A 14,341-nucleotide genomic window follows, 5' to 3' on the forward strand; every position below is an offset into this window, starting at 1 on the left:
GCCTAGGTAAATGTGGGTGAAAAGAGACAAATGGTCCTTTCTGTGCTAAGTTTCTCTGGCTAAAAGAACCGGGGCGGAATCTGCCCCTCCCCCAACAATTTTCCCGATATCGCCGCAGTGCCCTTTTTCCCGGAGTTGAACTCTTAGGACATTTTAGAATAATTCTTTGCGGTCATTGTGATACCACTTTTAAGAAATTAGGACATCGCGTTATTGCGCAGCACTTCGGTGCTCTATACACGCGGGCACCCGATGTTGAATTTGCCAATGTGGTGGGAGGGTGACGCACAAAATGTAGACACAGACAAAATGCATCATCAGTTGAAAGCCAATATACATTGCAGGGTGATCAGTCAAAACATATTTTTGTCCACTGAACTGTAATTGAAGAAGTTAATAATTATTCCTGCCCATACTTTCACTTTTTTGCCGATGTGCTTTGCTTCATGTTGGTCCTGCAAAAGTGTAAACTTTCTCTTTCTCGGCTATGAATCGGCTCATCGAGACTGCAACCTTGTAAATTTCACTTGTGTGGGTTTACAAGTTTTTTATATGTAGTTATCTGACATTTCCACAGAGCCTCATACCTTCAATAACCACCCTTGACTGGTCATATCCATCTGAGACCGATCATTTCTTCAAGTTGACCAATATGAAGGTTTGCTTGAATGCCAATCACTGCCAAACGGCTTTCTTTCATCGGCACTACTGGACGGTATGTAGTCGTCGACTGCAAAAAAGAGCATGACGTAATTTCTTTAATGCCCACCTCCTACTTTCAGGCCCTCGAAGTGCGCCACTTGCTAGTTTTTAAACAGTCAGCATGATTACACTTGTAAAAAACTAAATAGCATTTTGCAAAATTACACAGGGAAAAGCTGAAGTTCTTTGCAGTTGGGATGCATGTGAGGAAAATTTTATAAACCGTTGAATAGTGGTACCTAATCATCAACGCAAGTTTGAAAATAGAGTGGAGTCTCTCTTTTTTCTCACATAACCGTGGTGGCTACACTCTAAAAAGGATCAGTCAAATTTGACTAGAATTCAGTAAAATTTGACTAGCTCTTTGGGGTCAGCTAGGTACAACAAAAATTAGTCGGTTTGACTAGATTTTTTTCTGTCAGTTCATTGATATTTCAAAGGCATCGAATAGGAACCTTGTCAGAAAGCATGATTGCCCAACAATAGCATGGCTGTTTGACTGAATCCGTAGTCAATTTTGAACAACTAGCAAAATCAGTCAACATTTTGAATTGGTTGTTTTAAGAGTGATCAGACCTACCTATCCGTCAGAGTTGCCGGAATCGTTTGGTTCGGAACCCATTATCACCCATCTCATAAATCCCGGGGAGGGATGGGGTACATATCCCTCCGCTTTTTCAACGGAGGATAGGCCGTTGACCATCCTCCCCACACACACACATACCTGTACACATTTTCGTGGTGAAAAAAAAACAATAAAGTTGACTGAGAAGTGTATCTGTTTCCTCCAAAATTGAATTCACCAAGACAAATGTATACACCTTCAAAGTCCTCAATACATGATTAAGGATATGCTTCGCAAACGTCAAATACATTTAACGAAACACAGTGAGCCTCTCTGGGTAGAGGGCGTGGCCTCTTCCGAAGAGGCCCGGCACATTTGCTTCCCCTAGCCAGAAACAAAAATTCCAGCTGGCCACTAGCCAAGTCCCATGGGATTGTGTGTTAAGTGGCCCAAGTGTATATACAAGGGATTATTTACAAAGATGGTGCCTGGGCCAGGCAGGGAATGTTTCTTATCGGCGATAGTTGTCGGTAACGTGACAGCAGAGATTGTGGCCCTCCTCTTTGAAGTGTTAGTTTAGTATATCACGTATGTTCAGTCCCCATAAATCTAGTTTGTGCATTTGCACATGCGCAATAGTTGCATAATGGTCGTTATTCTAGCAGACGACGCATATTGGTGATGACCCATGATTTGTACTGCCATTTCCCTTGAAGACCTCGTGTATGAATAAATTGCCAAGTGTCTGTCAAAGGGTGATATTTAATAGCTTCTGGAAAGAAAGATCGCCGAAAAATAATCAAAGAAAGTGGAAAATGTCAATTTTACGACAAAGTATAATTATGAAAAATTATTGTTTTTTACCTACGTTTGTGTCTAATTTTCACAATTTTGCCGGGTTTATCTTCAAATAACTTTAATGCCAAATGAAATACTAGTAACTCTTATGCACAAAAAGGTTATTGCTTCTAGGAAGAAAATCATTTATTTAAATAGTTCCAACGGTTTTTCATTAGCCCAATGAAAAACTGTCGGAAAATGACGAAAATGGGTCCCCGGTGTTTTTCAGGTTACATAGTGCCCAATTTTCACACTTGTGTCGAATTCCCCTCAGATCATCGGTGACACTGTCTGGAAGACTGATACATTTTTTTTATCTACCAGCTCATGTGTTTTTAAGATCGAGAGCCATTTGTCTGAAATGCGGTTCGTTTTTCAAGCGGATTCGAATTTCCTCACTGAGCTTGGCAGTGGACAAAAATGAGGTGTCCGGATTTGGGGCATGGTGTACACGTACACACACCTGGAACAAGTGCGTTTGGGAACAAGTTAGCCTACTGCATTGCACGAATACGTACAATCACGTCAAATTACTCGACTAAAAGGTACAACCAAAAACTCTCCGTTTTCATCCATTCGGTTTCCTTCCTGTATGATACTTTCTCATTAGAGTGTTCATGACATTCCTCACCATTCACAAGTAGAGAAGCGTCAAGGAAGGAAAGCCCAGCAAAAACTAAAAAAAAAAAAATCCCCTCTAAAATGTAAACTTCACTTCCAAGGTACGTGACAAAGACAGGCAAGCATTTTAAAAGGATTTTTACAGTATGCAAGTTCGCAAACGGCTTTGGGGGTTAAACTCCGATTGGTAGGGAAATGAGGGGCAAACAACTTTATCTGAGCTTAATGTTGATCGATTACTTTTGGGGTTCACCTGCCTGAGTTATGAGGCTTCTGGTGCTGCAGTGGGATTCAGTGCACATGCAGTGCATGACATATGCTTGCATTTGTCTCCAGTGACTTACAGCGTGAATTAAAGAATCGCGGCTGTACAAATAGCTTGTCAAGCTGTTGCAACCTTATGCCCTCTTTATCGTGCATTTCACAGCGCAGAACGGAAGGTAAACAAGGGAACCAAATGTTCTGGACTGAGGCATTCTGGGCTAGGGTATTACATCACATATGCAGCAAGGTATGAGACGGAGAGAACACCCCCCCCCCCGCTTTGTGTTGGTCATTGTCTCGCAGGGATCTGGGATATTCCTTTCAGACATCTTGGGGGGGGAATGTGTTAACTAACAATAGTCTGGAATGTGTATAGGGATTGGACATGTTGGGGGGGTACCCCTCGGTCTCATTTCTTGCTGGGTATATTACATAATGGGAAGGCTAAAGTTTTCAGCTTGAAAAGAAGGGGGTGACATAGTTCTAACAGACCCAGTAACAAGAAAAGATGCAAGAGTGTTATAGATTATCCCTAGTATTTCAAGGTATTTTTGGGAATGAAATTGAATTGATACATGATGAATGAAATTTCAGTGTAGATAAAAAATCAAATTGAAACAAGCCAGAGCAGCCAGTCCTTCTGCACTAAAGAACCTTCATACAGTTGCAGTTCTTAGGAACAACGGTGCTGCTTTCAACGTGTATTTCAACTTGTATTTTCGACATTGATGCACCTTACAAAATATTCCTGTATTGGTTGGAGCTCATCATAGGCCGATTCCGCCTCACGTCCAGGAAGTAGAAACGATACTCGCCCAAGTGACATCATTCCGGTGAGTATCCTTGGCTGTGTTTTAGTAGAACCTATCGGAAACGTCTGTGACGTCAAAGCAGTCACCGGGAATATGTTTAATAAGGTACGTGGTTCACAAAAAGGAACAACCGGCTGGTTGAAAGCTAATTAATTATGCAGCCAGGAAGTCACATTGCGCCCTGCGCAGACAGATCGTATTTGTAGGATTCTTTCATAAGGGATAGCTATATGTCGTACACGTTACATAAGCAATTCATGTCACGTTGCACTAATGCTGTACATAATGTGCATGGCAGACTTAGCGTGTAACAGACGCGCTGTTTGTTAAATGCATAGCGCGTACGAGGGGGTTAGGCTTTGCGTCAGTGGGGCATGACGAACATTGTTCTCCATGATTATAGTCCGGCAGCCAAAGGCTAAATTTTACCCAAACCCAAAAATCTCTGATACATTTACAGTTTTCTTCTGTGCCTATTTATTGATCATAGAGGTATTGATAAAGTGGTGTGGACCTGTCAGACTTGCGCAATTGTAAATGTTCAATGGCGTCCAAGATGGCAGCTGCAAAGTACCAACACTTAAAAACTCCCATAATTCCAATGCTTTCTGCCATACAACTGGGCTAAGTTATATGTTTTATGGTCCTATGAATTCACTAGAAAAGGATAGAGAGAGATAGAGATATATTATGCGTACCGGTACCGTTGCTGATAATAACACAAACATGTACGATGTGATGAAAACCTGTTTAATGAGTTATTTTTGCATATTAATATTTGACATTTGCACAACCTTTCAAAATGCTTTCAATACAACATGTTAGCTGGGATGGTTACTGCATGCATCAGAATACGCAGTCAGAAACCTTCTACAGGGTAATCATACATCGACAGAATGCATACACATAGTGGAAAGCCAAATGCTTGCATTTCATCCAAGGTAATATTTGGTAACGTTTTTCACTACTGTAATGGTATAAAGAGCAAAGACACTGATGGTCGGTTACGCTCCGATGCATGTTTACCCCACTCATCGATAAACGTAATAAATGCAGTTTTCATACCAATCCTCAATGACAGATTTGCGATAAGGTATCGAATCGCTCTGCCCATTATGCGTGTGTGTATCTGCTTAAATGAGAGAAGGCGCCTGAGAGGCCATGATGTAATGTACTCTGACGGGGATTTCATTTTCATTTCGATCACCACTTTAATAAGCATAATTTGGTATGTGCCACTGCATGTCAAACCTGGTAGTGACAAAACTCAACTTGTTTTCATTTCCAAAATTAGCGATTATTCTCAAAGCTTTAACCCAAAACAAACTCACAGTACGGTAGCAATGCAGAGCGGTAATTGTGCAAAGAATTCAAATAGCATAAATGTAAGGACACGGATGACTGGTCACTTATCAGTACGTTTTATGACCTGTGTCTGATAGGTAAAATAGGTACAGTTTTGAATGGACATATTTTTCTATAACAAGCACAAATTTAAATGTTCAATCAGAAAGAAGACATTGCTAGAAGTACTGCAATCAGCGGGATAGTTTTTTGATGACGCTGATTCGATTAGCTTTGTTTAAAAGATAAGGAACTGGAAACAAGCATGCTCAGAAAGAGTATGGCGGCAACAATGGGGTGATGTTTTAATTCCACACGTTATGGTGCGCCCCAAAACGCAGATCCTCAGTCTGTTTGTGCGTTTAATGCAGGCCACGTCGGTAAGCGTTTGGGGAAACCATTTCACGTCACACTGTCCTTGCTTTGTTGAGCGTTCGTGAAGAATAAAACATTGCAATTAAATTTTCTTGAAAAATAACCATGGGTATCACCGCATTGCGCTGGTTGATTTATGCAAAGATTATGCTGGTACAAGATATTAACATTCAGTTGCATGCTCCTGACTGGCATAAGGTCCGCCCACTCCTGGTATATTATTGGAGCATGCTCTCTGATCACACCATATGATAGTTGCTAGTTGGAGTGTCTAGTGTTCACACTAAGTGCAAACATGGCGATGTTTACGGTAATCTCCTTGTTGGTCGCCTGTAGTGTCTTTGCCACAGGAACTGAAGGTATAATCGAATTGGCATTGTTTTTTGCTTTTTATTAGAACTTTGTCCAATACACCTTAATGCTGAGGCCTTCAAAGCTGCTGTGAAGAAAGCGTGTGCAGGTGTAAGAATTTGTAGGTTGTAGGAGCAACTCCATTCGTATTTTGCTTCCAAACAGCATGACAAACAAATTGTACGTACAATCAATTAATTTTAGCAACGTGGGAGTTTCAATGACTTGTGGCTAGGATTGTGTGCCCTCCTGGAAATTTGCTGTGTATAGTAGTGGTTTTTAGCTTCGTTTCAACCTTGGGCGCCGAAATACATTTTTAAAATTAATAATTGCCTACACAAGAGAGTCTGAGCCTCTGAAATAGCTTCATTCCCATTAGCACGTGCAGTTTTACAGAGGTTATGCGTTTCTCTCTTAGAGGCGGTTCTTGTTTTAATTAGCTATTATTAAGCCTTTCTGGTGATGAAACCAAGAAATTCTCAAAAATGCCCCAGGCACTGCAGCTCGTAAGCCTGATGAAACCTGTAGAGAAGAGACAATGAGAAGTTACAGGAAAACCCCAGGAGAATATTCTGGGTAAGACGTACGAAATCAGGTTGGGATTGAAAACGCAATCCACATATGGACGAAGGGGATAACTGAACCCAAGCCGTAGAGGTGAAAGGCGAGGATAGATGTACCACACCAACCTAACCCCCCCCCCTTACAAGGGATGCACAAATAGCTAAATTGAGCCTTTCCCAGTCATATAAAGCTCTTGCACTTGGGGGACGCGTTGAACGCATAACGTGTACTGCCAGGAATTTCTCATTAAACCACCCGGAATACCTTTAGCAGTAAACTGACTTATAAATAAGTCGGCATCACTTCTCATCTAAATGGTTCCCTCTTGTATGTTTGAGAACCACCCAAATTTGTCCTTAATTCTCAAATGCCAAGAGCCCCTAAGCCTTCAGATCAGCCACTGCAAAAGCACGAATGGTTTTCTGTAAAACATAGGTTTTTTGGATGAACCTTATTGAATTTATGTTCATTAAAGTTGCGCATTTCTCGCCTTCCAGTGTGGGACTGCCAGCCCAATCCATGCCTAAATGGAGGCACTTGCTTCACAAGTTACACAGACCATACCATGTATATGTGCGTTTGTTCCAGTGGGGTAAGCGGTGACAACTGTGAAAATAATAGTAAGTATCAAACAAATGTTACAAAGCCTCAGAGGAGTATATGTACATTTTCTGGAATACTTTCTTTTTATTTCGGATTTTTTTTCAATTCCCACTGTACAAGCGTATACACGTTGCCAATCCAACGACAGTAGTGCCTCGACAGTAGTCTCTCTGCAGACTGGTTTCCGGGTTAATACTTTGACCGGGCACCACCAATCGACCTGTAACATGGTGAAGTCACGCTTGTTTATATGCTTGCTCTTTCCTATGGCAGCGAGGTGGGGTGGAAGGCAATCCATTGAGACCCAATCAGAAAGTGCACATGTAAACACAGTATGACGTCATTTTGTTTGAGGTCTGTACGCTAGTGTCTTTAAACCTGAGCAGACGTACTTGGGCAAACCACAACACCTTATTAGCCATAGAGCTAACAATGTCACATTTTACTTATACGCGCGAATTCTTAAGGGAACTCGCCGGAGACAACGGCTGACGTCATAATGGGCACGCAATCCTCTATTAAATAAGCCCATGTACTGGTAGCTCACTGAAGCTGCCGTACTACCAAGGGTTTTGGACCAATGTTGTCCAAATCATTCATGGCGACAATTGTTATTATGGCGCGCCAGCCAACCATCTTCTTGTTGTTCGGCAAAGTAACATGGCCACCAGAAACTTCAGTTGATACAAAGGCACTGAGAGTCCAAATTTCTGTTTTATATCATATTCATGAGAACAACAAATTCAAGGCTTCGTCTCAAGAAGCGTATACGTAAACAAAGTGTGACATTATCGGCACAAACTCTCTGAATCCAAAAATTAAAAATTTACAGGCTCCATAATTAGAGTGAAAATTTATTTCCTCCTACTAAAAGTTGAGGCAAGACGGATTTAAATGAAAGTTCCTTTTTAAATATACTATGGAAGGAAATTTAAATCGAATACCAGACGGGGAAGGATTATTTTTACCCCATTTTCATCTAATTTCAGGGGGATTTTCACTCTTTTATGTCTTAAACTTTTGAATACGGTAATAGGCATATGCGCTGCAAAGTACAATACCCACCACAACCAACACCTTTTATATACAAATTTCACGTTCGCAGGTTTCACAAAAAACACAGCCGAGAAATGAGAAACTGTGGTGGAATAACTTTGATGGAACAATTAGAGGATAACTTATCAACGACATCTTCATGTTAACAGATCAAGAAAGTAAAGTTCCCCTTTTCTGCGCACGCGCTGTTCCTTTGAATTTTTTTTCTCGATTCTACATTCACAGATTCATTTGATATGAAAAGGGATGCCTCCACTACTTCCGTCAAAAAGGTTCCGGAGTGATCAAGTTCCGATCAGGTGATGTGTTTATGCTCGTGACTTGTAATAGAGAGTCACACCGATGGGGAGTATGTTGACATTAAACATTTCCAAACACTGACAAACAGAAACAGAAAAAAAACTCAGTAAAAGAATCCATCCAAGGGGTTTCTGTAACAAATCTTCATACCATTTTCGCCTTTTTTTAGATTTCAGATGCTGTCTCAAAGCCGTAAGTAGTACGTAAGTCACTGAGCGTGCAAGGTTATGATTCATTTGCAGAAAACTTTTCCAACCCGGATCTGATCACTTCGAAATGGCACCGACTACGGACAACAAAGAGGACTTTATGCCCAATCATCATGTTAATATAGCATTATTTTGGAGTATTTTTTTGTTTTGCTTTTTATCCATATTTTTTACTCTCGCTTTTCTGTATTCTTGAATGTGTTTATGTGTTCTTAAACTCATCCAACTACATAGTCGAACTTATTCTTCACATACGTATCAAGTGACACTAGCCAGAGAATAAACTATTCTCGCAAGAAATACCTTGACCAAGCAATTTGCAAGAAATTCAAACCCTACAAATACGAAGTGTGTCCACACTTCATAAAGCCATTTGACAAATGGCTTTATGAAGTGTGGACACGTAAGACTCCATGTATAATTAATTTCTGAAATGAAGATTTACATTTCTTGGCTTTGTTAGCAGAGGAGTCATTCATCTCAACCGTCAAGGAAATACTGGGAGAAATAAAGTGTGATCATGCAGCGTGAATTCATTATCAGCTGTACTTGAGTACTTTTAACACAGAACCTGAAATAGGAAAAAGCAATTTGAAAACAATCCTGGGAAAGAGTAAATAACGACGCTGATTTAACATTTCTGCTGTACCAACATGATGCATCAGATGGAAAGCCTGGACAATCTATATGTTTTTGTACACGTACGTTTGCCTGTACTCTTCATTTTAAAGAAAAGCAAAAAATTTATCATTTCTGTAAATGTTTTGACTCACCCAATAAATTTCAGGAAAGTTTCGACGTGTCTTGGTTTCAAAACCAGCATTCAATGAATTTACTAATTCTTAATCAGTGTTGCATCATCATACACCTGCCATTTCCAATAAAACTGAAAAAGTTTCAAGCCTGTCGACAAGATTTTTCTTTCAAATCTAAACAACAAGAAATGAAACATAAATTGTAATATGTTAGTCTTTGTGATTCTAGAGGTGAGTACGACATTTTCACTCCACTAGTTTGGGATAAAAAGTATGTAAAAATGGAGGATGTCGAATATCATATTGGCGTGGTATCACTGTGCACCGTTTCTGTCATTTAGCTTAAGCTGAACTCTGGTGAATTGTGGTATATTTTAGGTTCTTTTTCTTGGTAGAAATAAAAAGACAGTTAAAAATGCATTTTCTTCTGTCTGACTGACTTTTTTCTTTGATAATTTTAAGCGTTAATTTTACAAGCCATTTTTATTTTACTGGTGAAATCCATTCTTAAGCTCACTTTTCCAATACTGGAAAGATTCTAAGGTGATAAATAAAGATCCAAAAACATATAGTGAAATAAATAAAAAACGATTAATTCAAATGAAGATCACCGCCTGAAGGACACTTTTACCCGATGAGAACAGGCTTGAAGGTTTTTAAAGTAAGATTTTAAATCGTTAAATAATACAAGGAAACATAAAGACAGACACTGACTATACGACGGTCCCACTCAAAAGTTACAATAATTCCAATGTTAAGACAGTACTTCGAATGACGTACCTACGGGCGATTCACACTACAGCTGCACCACCATGAGGTCGTGGAGAGGTCATTTTTTCTGGTTTACTAACGGGCGCTTGCAAGGGCTGACAGCTTTGCACTGTGATTGGCTACATTTTGCTTGACCTGTGACCGCGAGGTTATCAATTCCTGTAAGCGAAGCGCTATTTAAATTTGTTGGTTTGCCAATGGCAATGCTTTGACAAAGGCAAAGTGTTGGCTATATGATAAAAACATGACCTTGGTATAATTAGTGTGGAATTTATTTTCTCGCTAAGAATTATTGATCACGTGACTTTGGACTATATATTTCAAATCACTGGATATCTTGATCAGTTTTGGGTGAACGAATAAAGTGTAGTGAGAATATTTTCAGCAATGGGGGAAAAAAGAAAAAAATATCAAATTAATAACCGCCGCTTGTGTAACACATCGAACGACCTCGCGCGCCTGGCAAACGCTTTCCCACAATGCTCTGCGCGTCGTTTCCTGTGACCAATCATCAATTGATGATTGATCGGGGCACCTGCCTTACCAAAAAAATCACCATTTTATAAAAATAAGACTCCAGTACGCTCATCACTCCCGAATCTTCAGCCCAGGAAGAAGCAGAACAACTGAAATGCTCCACGTAAAGTGAATCTAGCGCAAAGAAATTTTGCCGAGTGTTTTCCCACAATACACTGCAATAAAGACCTCTATATGGCAACCTCTTGGTGGCGCACGACATTGTGAATAGCCTGAATTCAGTTCCGAATAAACAAAGCTCCACAAAGACAACAACACACTAATACTTTACCAATAGCACAAATATTGAGTACAGCACATGTATATGACCATGTAGCCTTTGCCTGCTGCAAACCCGAGAGAAAAAAGTCATCATTACAGTTATTCATTTAATAGTGTTTGAATGCTGAGGCAACAAAGACATCGCAATAATGAAACACAAAACACGTCAGAACACAAACAAATTCATCCAAACAAACTTGAACAATTCCAAACACAGTCATAAACAAAAGGAAACAAACAAACACACAAACAAACAAACAAATCGAGTCCAGTTGAAATTGGACTAGATTTGTTTGTTTGTATGTTTATTATTCACACCTCTCCCGATGGTCTGTGAGCCGTAGACGAGGTTATCCGCATAGAGAAGCTAGAAGCACACCCTCATCGGTTGAAAAGAGCCATTTTGGTGGGAGGTGTTCGTTTGATTCGTAGCGATGCGACCGTAACTCATGCATTTCATAGTTGCTTTTGAACCAGCAAAGTGCAGTTCCCACAAAGGAGCCTGCGTTGCTGGGGAAATTGCGCCCTCTCTTGGTCCATCTCAGGGCTCATAACAGCACTCACGGTCGCTCCACGGATTGCCATGGGCAGATTCACCTACGCGCACAAGCGTCATTGGTGGCATCGTTTGGTTCGCACCAGGAGCCCAGTTGTTACACAACTGACGTCAATAACAAACCGCTGCACTGGATTCTGACATGGATTTGGAAACCCAGTTCTATAGGAGACGAGGAAATTACAGAAAAATTAGCAAACAAACAGAGCTACAACTACACCGTGTTTATGTAAGATTTTTGGATTCGCATAGCATATATATTGGACCCATGGTGTGAGACTTTGGTTTATACTGAAAATTACTTTTTTTACAAAAAAAAAATCCTTACTCGAGGCGCGAATCTCCTTCAGTGAGGCATCTTTGGACGCCTTTTGCCATCCTTCAATACGTCTCCAGTTTTTCCCTTTTGTTCTTCCTTTGCCAAGGCGCTGCTAGCACCTGAAATGGAGGTGATTGTTTATCCCAAACTTTATTACAATTTACTTCATAATCAAAAAGATACACAAACCACATGGATATTTGGGGAGATTTTATTCTATTGAGAGGCAAAGAACTTGATGGAAATTTATTTGTAAAAGTATTTGTTTTATGTTTTGTGGGTACGAGGAGGAACGTAATCCATTCAAGCAAACGTTACCGACGTTCGAGTTTCCCATCGATGTGCACATTATACACTATCTTATGATACTCTTGAAAAAAATACGCTGGGCGTGGCGCGGTGAGTATTGTAGGACGCTTTCCTACACACTGCCATAAATGCTATAATTCCAGAAACCGACGTCAGTTTGTGTGATTTCACTAAGGCACCATTTCAAAATTCGCATCGGGTAGGTGTCGGACAGAACGGTCCGACCGATACATTTATTATCGGTTGGCTATCGGGTAAGTTTTCTCAAGTGGCCAATTCTAACTGATAAATGTTTTTTTTTATTGCCTTACTTCCAAGGCCATGCGGTTTCAGTGGAGCAACATCCCCTCCATTATTCACTCAACACAAGTCACTGTTATCGGTCGGATGGCCCTGTTCTATAGTCAACCAATAGGGATTTCGAAATGATGCCTAAATGAAGAAAAATCCAGCAAGTTTACTTAATATAAACCCTCTATTATTGCTACTTATGGTAGACTTGTTGGAACCACAAATGTACATGCGGTTGCATCGCACTCACAAGCTGTTAAAACTTTTAACTTCTCGAATAACGGCACTGATGTCTGCGTGGCCAAACTACAGTCTGCTTCTAAAAACTCCTAGATTGCAGGAGTATAAGATTATCAGGATTAAAAATGTCAGTATGTAATTCAGAAAGGGAGACTGCAAGTTGAAGAAAGGCACACACGACACCAAAAATATACCATCTTTGCAATGAAGTGATAGAATTAATGATTGAGTAATTACCGGTGATGAGGACCGTCAGAAGCAGAACCACAAGGCTACCGATCCTGCCAATGGCGATGAATGAGGAACTGGATGATCGCCCGTTTGTGGAGTTTCAACCATGCAAACAGGTGGCTTTTTTGTCAGCATCGCATGCAGAACAGGCGCACTGTTCCAATATTTGTGGAATAATAAAAACGTTGCCTTATTGTCTCAAGGCAAAGTTGTCGGTTGCCACTGCACTGTGTTCCCGTTGTTAATGTAACACTTTGGCACAGTCGTGTGGGGATCACTGTTACGGAAAGATCCCACAGACACAAAATTGAGCCTAACGAATTTCTTTTCTGTGCTCGCACAAACGGTTGAACCACCAATCTATACATATTTTTACGAGGACATCCCAAAAATGCAAGTGAAAAAAGAGCCCCTATCGCTACCAGCGCAAAATATTTGGGCACAAATACGACTTGCGTGCGTAAGTGTAGTCTTTTGAACACTAAGCATGCGCACTGCGCACCATTCCCACTTACAAAATGCAATCGCTGAAATCGTGCCGCGTCATCAAATTTTTGTAACTACGTGCATGTTTGTTTAAAAAAAGAGTTGTGCAGCAACCCGTCCAAATTCTGTTTTGATCCGTCAAAAAATAACGAACGCTGGTTAATAATTTGCTGGCTTTTTTGTTCAAATGATTTTGGGTAGACTGATATCTAAACTTTCACTTTTTTTAAAGGAAGAAAAAATTCATTTTTAATATGATTAAAGTAATACACAATACACTTCGGTGTCACAATTCCTTTTCTTTTGAATTTTCATAATCTTTTCTTCAGGCATTATATAATAAGGCGCATGATGTTTACACATGCCTTTTGTTAATGAACTCCCTTTCAACAAAATTTCAGATATTTAAACCTAAATCATTAACCAATTTGAAAAGCCTGCAATGAGATATATAACTCCTCCCTTTTTGCTGAACCCATCTCCTAAAAATTCGTTCTAGGTCTTTACTCGCCCTAGCCTTTACTCAAAGCGCACGTGGCTACCCCGACACACCACGCACACCTTGACTGCAAGCACGACATTCACTACTTGTGCGCGTATTTGTAGAGTTTGTGTCGCATGCGCTATTTGTGTGGAGAGAGGGATCTAACTTCTACCTTAATTTACGTGCTGTGACACAGAGGGCACACCGTAGAAAGTTACTTTTCAACACATTGCATGCAATACAGTGGAATGCCAAGGTTGTGGTGTTTTACAAGAAATAGCGACTGTGTGACAAGCTGTTTCAATATCTCTTGGTTGTGGGCATTGCATGCCCAGGAGTTACACGGGTCTGATATATTCCAAAGTAACCCATCTATTTTAGGGTTTTGCGAATCTTCGTATTGGAAAACTTCAAGAATTAATTGAGAGATAGGGGAATTCCGTGCAGGCTTTTGTAGGGTAAGAGGCTTTGACGTTATGAGGTTTCTAGAGTTGC

General features: G+C 40.3%; 1 protein-coding gene and 1 long non-coding RNA gene across 3 annotated transcripts; one reads left to right on the forward strand and one right to left on the reverse strand.

Annotated features, from left to right (window-relative positions):
* The first annotated feature begins 5,727 nt into the window (after nt 1-5,727).
* Nucleotides 5,728-9,781, forward strand: LOC110985263 (versican core protein-like). Of its 2 annotated transcripts, none has more exons than XM_087147555.1 (4): nt 5,728-5,882; nt 6,936-7,058; nt 8,323-8,396; nt 8,567-9,781. In XM_087147555.1, the coding sequence occupies exons 1-3, from the start codon at nt 5,819-5,821 to the stop codon at nt 8,379-8,381; spliced, it is 246 nt and encodes an 81-aa protein (XP_087003681.1). In that variant the 5' UTR covers nt 5,728-5,818; the 3' UTR covers nt 8,382-8,396; nt 8,567-9,781. The 2 variants fall into 2 exon arrangements, with proteins under 2 accessions (XP_087003681.1, XP_087003682.1); XM_087147556.1 differs by having other exon boundaries at nt 8,640-9,781.
* On the reverse strand, nt 7,102-13,350 carry LOC147796404 (uncharacterized). Its single transcript, XR_015428080.1, has 3 exons — nt 12,883-13,350; nt 11,815-11,924; nt 7,102-11,648 (listed from the first exon to the last, which is right to left on the reverse strand). It is a non-coding gene; the product is annotated as an uncharacterized LOC147796404 (long non-coding RNA).
* Between the last annotated feature and the right edge of the window lie 991 nt (nt 13,351-14,341).

The sequence above is a fragment of the Acanthaster planci genome, linkage group LG16, assembly GCF_054643075.1.
Source record: "Acanthaster planci isolate LZ-2023a linkage group LG16, COTS_SCS, whole genome shotgun sequence".
In the NCBI taxonomy this organism is placed as follows: domain Eukaryota; kingdom Metazoa; phylum Echinodermata; class Asteroidea; order Valvatida; family Acanthasteridae; genus Acanthaster; species Acanthaster planci.

What these genes read in the sequence shown, in the direction of transcription:
- LOC110985263 (XM_087147555.1), top strand. Translation starts at nt 5,819, where the DNA reads ATGGCGATGTTTACGGTAATCTCCTTGTTGGTCGCCTGTAGTGTCTTT. An exon ending in CTTTGCCACAGGAACTGAAG is followed by an intron (nt 5,883 to 6,935) that starts GTATAATCGAAT and finishes CTCGCCTTCCAG; the next exon opens with TGTGGGACTGCCAGCCCAAT. An exon ending in TGACAACTGTGAAAATAATA is followed by an intron (nt 7,059 to 8,322) that starts GTAAGTATCAAA and finishes CTACATTCACAG; the next exon opens with ATTCATTTGATATGAAAAGG.